This window comes from Cyprinodon variegatus, unplaced genomic scaffold, assembly GCF_000732505.1.
Source record: "Cyprinodon variegatus isolate N-32 unplaced genomic scaffold, C_variegatus-1.0 Scaffold1620, whole genome shotgun sequence".
Taxonomy (NCBI): domain Eukaryota; kingdom Metazoa; phylum Chordata; class Actinopteri; order Cyprinodontiformes; family Cyprinodontidae; genus Cyprinodon; species Cyprinodon variegatus.
Window position 1 is genome coordinate 17,258 of NW_015152073.1, and position 7,681 is coordinate 24,938.

The following is a 7,681-nucleotide window of genomic DNA, read 5'->3' on the forward strand; positions in this document are numbered from 1 at the left end:
TATATATATATATATATATATATATATATATATATATATATATAAAGGACTGGTTATCTAAGATAAAAACAGGTTATTGCATAGGGTATTGAATAGTAATTACACATTAGATTAGGGGGGAAGTTATGGCTTTTATAGTGTTGCATTGTGGATCATTACAGAGGATTTCTTTCACTCTTCCAGTCTAGAAAACTATTTGGACCTGAAGATCTGCATCTTGGAGGACTGGACCATTGAGGCAATCTCAGACCAAGGTAGAGATCCTGTTCCTCTTGTGCTTTATTTCTTTTTTATTTTAAGCTTCCTCTCTCCTAATCTGGCCTCCCTCTGCTCTAGTGGACGAAGACTACCCGGTTCACGAGCTGAGGTGCCCTTCAGGCCTGCGTGAGGAAGACTTCCTGAGGGTTCTGAGGATCACCTTCCCTCTGCTGGCCGCCAACATTCCCTTTGAGTCCTTTATTGCCGACTCTACCAAGAGGCTGCAGCCTCTGAAGGTGGACTGTTTTACACCGGAGCAGATCTGCAGGGCAGCCGGAAACTCTGCCCTCTACATCCGAATAAAAGTAACACACCTGCAAAGCAGAGAGTATAGAGAGTGAATGCACCGGTTGGTTAATAAAGGCTGAAATAAAGGTTTCAATTGGTAAAATTAGACACTTTTCATTCAGTGTCCCCCTGAGGAGGAAGCAGGATGTCATGAAGAGCACGCTCCCATTGACAATGAAAGTTACGGCGAAGATGCTTCTCTCATCCAAACTCAATCTCCTAGCGACACCAGGTGAGCGATGACGCTGGCAGTGGATCTTTTAAGCTTAGTTTTCATCCTTTGTTTTAATCATTCCCATTTCTTTGTCTCAGAAACGAGGCTCCTCCTCTTCCTGCTCCTCCTGCTCTTCCTTCTCCTCAGAAGAATCCCGTTGATCAGAAGAGCAGACCCGATACCATCGTCCTCAGCGTCCGTGTTCTGGACAACAGTCTCATCGAGGTGGTCACAAAATCAGGTGAGGTTTCAGTTCATTCTTCCTGAACCCGACTCCTGTTCCGGTCAGGACGGCTCGTCTCCTTTTTATTTATTTGACAAACTGGTGTTGGATAAATATTTACACTGTACATTTAGTGATGATCTGTTTGTTAAAGGGTCACCTTTGACCTGATACAGCCTGTAATCAGTGACCAAAATGCTTATCCATAATCCATAAAGGAGGCTGCAGCCAAATGATCATGAACTGCTTCAAAAACCATTTTGTGTCCAACTGCCAACATTTGGACGTTATAATGGAGGATCCTGTCTACATTCTTATCAGTAGTACCCCACCCTTAGATGTCCCCACGCCTCCATTGGAGACTGTGATAAATATGCTGGGGACATCACAGCCCTAAAGGTCAAATAAACAGTTAACAACAATCCATCTGTGTTGGAGGCACATACCAAATAACAAGACGAATTATTGACATAAGTTTGTAATGGTTTTTAGGATGTTTTGCCCACATGCAGACACAGGCAGGGGAACCAGGAGCATTTTAAGATGTTTATTAGACTACACACAAATAAGATCAGTTCAGAACGGGAGCCGCAGGTGAGGTTCAGAAAGGCAGTGTTCGGGGTTCTGTGGGAGGAAAGAGGAAAAACAGCCTTTTCCACATGGAAATACTGGTGTTACGTCGAGCTGCGTTTCCCCATCAGATACGGGTTCCCCTGCATCTCCGCACAGCGCAGGCGGCACGATTCACCGCGCAAGCGACATGAAACGCGCATGCTCGCTAAAGACGCGTAACAGGCACCCTGTGCTCGCGCCACAGGGGAACTACGGAGAGCGAGAACGATAAAATGTTAGCCTATATGGAGAAAGGGAGAAACCTGGATGGATGGATTGATGGATGGATAGATAGATAGATGGATATTGGAGTATCTATAACAACCCAAACACACACGATTTGTTTTATATTCAGCAAAGCTACTCCTTTTTTCAAAAATGTTTGTTTAAGTAAATTTTTTTGAATAAGTAAAACATTTTTTAATAAGAATTAAATCCATCGGTTGCATAATAAGTGTATCTCTGAGACCAATCCCTCCTGTTGAGACGTGTAATAAACTAAATATAGCTGCCCATTTGTATAAGTTCTTTGGTAGGATAGGTTTATTATCTGGTCATACAAAAATGTCATCTTGTAATTAATCTAAACGTTTTATCCACAAATATTTTTCTTGTTTGAGGAGATATTATTGTTGCATATCGTTTAAAATTGTCAGGTCTAGATTAGTACTTTGTTCTTTAGTCAATATCTGCATTTGTCTCACAGTTGCTGCTTTTGCTGTTTTATCTGCAAATGCATTTCCTCAAGAGGTTTTATCTGTCCCTAAAGTGTGTGCTGCACATTTTCCTATATAGCTATGGTTCTTGGTAACTGCACATCAGCTAACAAACCTGTTAGCAATGTTGCATGTGCTACTGTGTTTTTTTTGGGGAATACCCAAATTTCCATGTGTGAGAAAGTTCTTTATGCAGGGGGTGGGCTGGTTTCCCTGGGGGGCGTGTGTATGATTTTGTAAGGTGTAAATGTACTGAGCTTGCCGCAGTCATAGAGCCCTATCTCCCCATCGAGGACATTAAATAAATTTGAACCTTATTTCTTGCAAGAAATGCCTCCTCCTCAGCTTCCTATAACCTCAGTGTGAACTCTGGATAATGCATACGGGCCGTCAGTAGAAATGGTTGCTTTTTTCCCTGTCATTACCTTACATGTTTCAGTTTCTGCTACTAATTCAGCTGTTTATGCAGCTGTGCCAGACACTAAGGTTTGTTTAAGTCTGCAAAAGGCCTCCCCTGCTTCAGGAGTCCATTTCAATGGGGATCTGGCTCGAAGGACCAATAAAATGTTAGGTTTAAAGACCCAAAAACTTCTCAAAAAATCTGGGGAAGAAGAACAAGAGACGTTAGATTCCTTTTACTCTAGAGGAGAGCAGCAGAGATGGTATAAGTTACAATCTCCCTTTTCCCCAAAGCACTTCTGCTGTCTTCCTCACTCTTTGTTGGAAAAAGGGACTCCGTAGTTACAATAGATCATGCTGTAACTCCAAAGGAATGTAAGGGGAGGCAGTTGCAGCAGCATATAGTGATACACATACATTTCTTCATGCAGGCAGTGACCTTGAGTTATACACATTAAAAACATTCAATTCCTGGCACCTGCAAAAGAATACTTTCACAAGAGTCTGCTAAAGATGATACACAAGGTAAACGCAAGATAAGCTGGAATAAAATAGAATAGAATAACAGGGGGTGAAAAGTCAGAGAAGTTTGACAGTGCTTCTGCAACTGAACAATATGGCTGGCATTGTTTGCATTAAGCAACTTATTAAAGACAAAAATTAGCATTTCAGCTCTCTGAGCTGAGCTCCTCTGCATCTTAAAAACTAAGCGTCACTCATACTTTAAAGATTGGATTGGGGAGCTGCTCCAAAACATCTTCTGACTCTACAGAGCCAAAAGCCCTCATGCATGAGGAGGTTGTAAGCAAAACACATGCTTGACTTTATCCCCCCTTTAACGACCCCCCCTCCCCCCATAGACAGGTTGCAGATATTACAGGCTAACAATCGTACCAAACGACCCACTCATCGGTTACCACTTGCATGTTTCCAAGCAATACAAGGCCTTGTCTATATATAGACTCAAACTCACTGCGGATCCAGACATTTGAATTGAGAAAGTATCCTGGACAGGTGGCGAAACGTCTTCAAATCTTGGAAACCAAGTCCAGTGGATATTTTACGGAATGACTATGACCTGGAAGACTGAGAATCTTCATCAGCATATTGATTTTATATTGGTTGTAAATATTGGAGAGGTTGTAAAATAGGTAGTAAATTTAAAACAGACTGGTATTTCTGTATGAACCCTGATAATGACCTAATTCGCACCCAGCTTCAATCAGTTTCGCCTCCTAATGCGTCCTCATTTCAGTCTTTAAAGATATCATGCGGAATAAAACCGCAGTTAACTATTTGAAGGAGAAGTCCGGTCAGCAAGGAATAATCAATGGATCATTATTTATACCTAAACACCTCACTCCTGCCATCTTCCAGCAGTGACGTCACGGTGCGGTAAGCCTAGCGCCATTCTCCCCGCTTTACAAGCAAAATCAATGGTAACTACTAGACACATCTGCAATCAACAACAATTATTGAAGATTTCCAGAGGACTTCACCATTGAAATTCACCAGAGCTATAGTGAAACTGACAATGCCCACGTCCATGGCAGCTGGATTACATCGGATAAAAGTGAAAAAAAAAGAGTTATTTCACCTTTCTGATTCCTGATCCTCCACGGACGGGTTGGTCGTTGGATCGCCAACTTGAAGAGGGAGGATTTGCCATCGAACTTCCGGCCAGAGAAAAAACCTGTAACATGTAGCCAACATTTGGAAGAAGAATGTTTTCAAGATGACTTGGATAATAGCGCATTGTGTCAAACACCCGATACAGCACTGGGACTTGATCAACAGCCGATACTGCACCGTGATGTCACAAACCGGTTGTTGACAGTAGTGTTCTTTCACAAACATGGATGCCTCCAGTAAAGCACATTCAAATGAAAATTTCCCTTAATTAAAATACTTATCATTTATGGAACAGTATGGAATAATTTCATATTTAAAGTATTTTCAGAGGTTTGGATTCTGAATATGACCGGACTTTTTCTTTAAATGCAGTAATGTTTCATAAAAGTGCATTGAGTTATAACAAAAGAGAAAATAAAGCTCGACAAATGATGTATTAATTATGATAAGCAGATGGTAATGCACCTTGGTGACCCTCCCTCTATTGATCCATAGGCTACTGCCCGGCAAAAAAGAAAAAAAGAGGCGTATAAAATAAGGAAAAAAAAACTAAATCCTGGAAAAAGGTACTTATAAGAAGTGAAATTATGTGTCCAAGCAGTAAGATAATTTCACTTGACCAGATTTCTTTATTTTTTTACATTTTAAAATCTAGAAATAAGAATGTTGAAGACTTAAAATTAGAAATGACATCTTAAAACCACACCAATTATCCAACACTTCAAAAATCAGAGTTTATTTATCTGGGTAAGAAGCAAATATTTTTCAGTGTGGTTTGTGACTTTAAAACATCCAACTACAACGGGTTCAGGTAAAAGGTGTCTGAACCGCATCTTCCAGTTTGAATCTGTTAGGTTCAAAAATGTAGGTTCGTAAAAGAGGAACTGACTTTACACAGAAAAGGGATTTTTAACAGCTTCTGCAGAAGGAGAGAGCTACACCCAACTCTCTAACTCTCTAATGGACTTCCTCTGCAGAGCCTTTTTATTAACACATGGGGTGGGTTACAAAACTGAGTGTTCTTCTGACAAGGCAATTGATCAGGTCACAGGACAGAATGCTCCACTTACTGAATCTGATAACTGTGATTAGCCTTGCACAAACATCAGTAATTTTCCACCACTGCTGCATGACAGTTTCCAGTAAACAAGTGAAGCATCTAATTTCCTCAATGTTTTATATGCACACACATTAACTTTATAATCATCATTGAATAAACCTTACAGAATCTTTTTAGGACGAGTGTGGACAATGTGAAGTTGTGGAAAAACTGAAACTTCAGGCAATTCTTGCAAGGAAGGCTTAATTTTATTTTTACCTTTGCAGACGGAGAGAAAAAGCTCTGACTGGAAAAAGCTCAGTACATATTTTTTATACAACTCTCAACACACACTCACACTCCCAGGGGAAAGAAACAAGGACATAGATTTTTCACTAGCCAGATAAACACTTCACAACAGCTGTCTTCCGTTCACGGCATGAGGGAGTCTTAAGCACCTTTAAGAGCATGTATCTATATTTCACTCTTGTCATCTCGACTCCTAACTCCCTGCATAACATTCCAGCATAGAGACTGGTACAAGATTTCTCTAGAAGGAAAGACAGACTCTAATATTTCATCTCACAATAGGAAGTAATTTCATTCCTGTGATCGACTGCTTGATTCAGCTTTCCTCCGTTTCAGTGCTGAGGAGGTGCAAACCCAGGAAGCTCAGGTGTCCGCGCGGCATGCAGGAAGCGGAGCTACTGAAGCTGCTGAGGTCCACCTTCCCGAAGCTGCGTACAGAGAAGCCGCTGGAGTATTTCGTCACCGACAGCCTCAGAAAGCTGCTGCCTCTGAAGCTGGAGCCCGTCACCCCAGAGGGGATCAGCGCCGCCGTCGGGGATTCTAGCCTCTACGTCCGAGTGAAGGTACAGTGTTTGGTTCCTTATCAAAAGGTCAGGAAGCGTTGGAAAAAGATTTGGGTTTTTTATTTTTCTCGGTGGATCCGTTTTATTTTCTCAGAAAGATCGCTCGATCAGAGGGAGAAAAAAGAAGGTGAACAAGGCTGCTGATCACAAAGAAGACAGGAACGACTTTTCATCCGCATCAAATTGGACGGCAGCGGAAAACCTGTGAGTCTGTTTTCTGTTCTGGACGCTTTATTCCAAACTGACTTTTACTGATTCCCTTTGATTCCATCAGAAATGATCCCCATCAAAGTCAATTTACATAATTGATGTTATTTATCTCGCTGTATATACGACAGACGGGTGAACGGTTTTGTTTCTATTAATGTTCAGGTCATTTTAGTTAGTTTGGAAATTGATTTCTGGTTTGGTTTGATGTTAACTAGTCTCTTTTGTGTTTATTTATTTGATTAATTTATTGTTTGTCAAATTTTCTGACATAAATTCCTATTCAAGGCCTCAGGGTGGCGAAGCAGACGGCTCCATAAATCTCAGGATTTACCTCCTGGAGGACTCCGGGATCGAAAACGTCACAGACGAAGGTACGTTAGCGAGGCAGAGCCGAAGCCCAGCAGACGGCTGGAAGTAAAGTGAGTAGAGAAGCATTTTTTCCCACCTCAAAAATATATTTTTGGAGAACAAAAAACATGATCATACATTGCTAAACATTCCTTGGTACGTAACGGAATACATTCGTCAGAGGATGGTAGGAAAGGTTTTGACATTTCAAGTTAATTTAGGCATCAGTAAACGCAGGGTTCGTACGGGTGCTGGAAATCCTTGAAAACGCTTGCATTTTGACGTTGTGTTTTCAAGGTTTAAAAAGTGCTTATATTTTGGATGAAATGTTTGAAATTGTAACTATTTCTTTCGCGACATACCTATCTAACTGAATCGTGTGTTTATTAAATGGAGAAATAAAATGTTGGAGAGCCCGAAAATGAAACCTGCTCGCTTATGTGTGACTGCAATCTGCCAGTCTATTTCCATGTGTGACTCCGCCCCCATGAAAGCACTACTGCACCGTGCCGGGAGGCTGTCGATTCAATGAACGTTGGCTGGCAGATGAAAAATACAAATTATGGATTAAACGGGGACAAACCCCACGAGTTGCCTCTTCTAAAGTCTGCAAAAAAAGATGTGCAGCTTTTCACAATGGGCGAGTCTGCGCTCTCGAGTCACATGACGAGTAAGTCATAGACTTTTAAGTAAGACAACTGAAGTAGCCTAATACACGTTAACGTTAGTGCCTATTTGTTTACGCTAGTAACTGCTAGCTAGGAATTCACAGGCTAAGTTACTGAGTGACTGAGAGTACGGTGTGATAATGTAATGTTAGTATTGCAGTGTTTCCCGCAGCACTATCTTGGCGAGGCGGCCGCCTCGCCA

At 41.3% G+C, this 7,681-nt stretch overlaps 1 protein-coding gene across 2 annotated transcripts in view; it reads left to right on the forward strand.

Annotated features, from left to right (window-relative positions):
* The window catches only part of LOC107104122, a 33,526-nt gene that overhangs the window by 776 nt on the left and 25,069 nt on the right, over nucleotides 1–7,681 (forward strand). For both annotated transcript variants that reach the window (XM_015404041.1, XM_015404042.1), the window contains exons 3-9: nucleotides 184–254; nucleotides 337–563; nucleotides 669–778; nucleotides 859–1,001; nucleotides 6,027–6,253; nucleotides 6,348–6,457; nucleotides 6,749–6,834. In XM_015404041.1, the coding sequence (XP_015259527.1) occupies nucleotides 184–254; nucleotides 337–563; nucleotides 669–778; nucleotides 859–1,001; nucleotides 6,027–6,253; nucleotides 6,348–6,457; nucleotides 6,749–6,834 (974 nt within the window). The remainder of the gene's footprint in view (nucleotides 1–183; nucleotides 255–336; nucleotides 564–668; nucleotides 779–858; nucleotides 1,002–6,026; nucleotides 6,254–6,347; nucleotides 6,458–6,748; nucleotides 6,835–7,681) is intronic.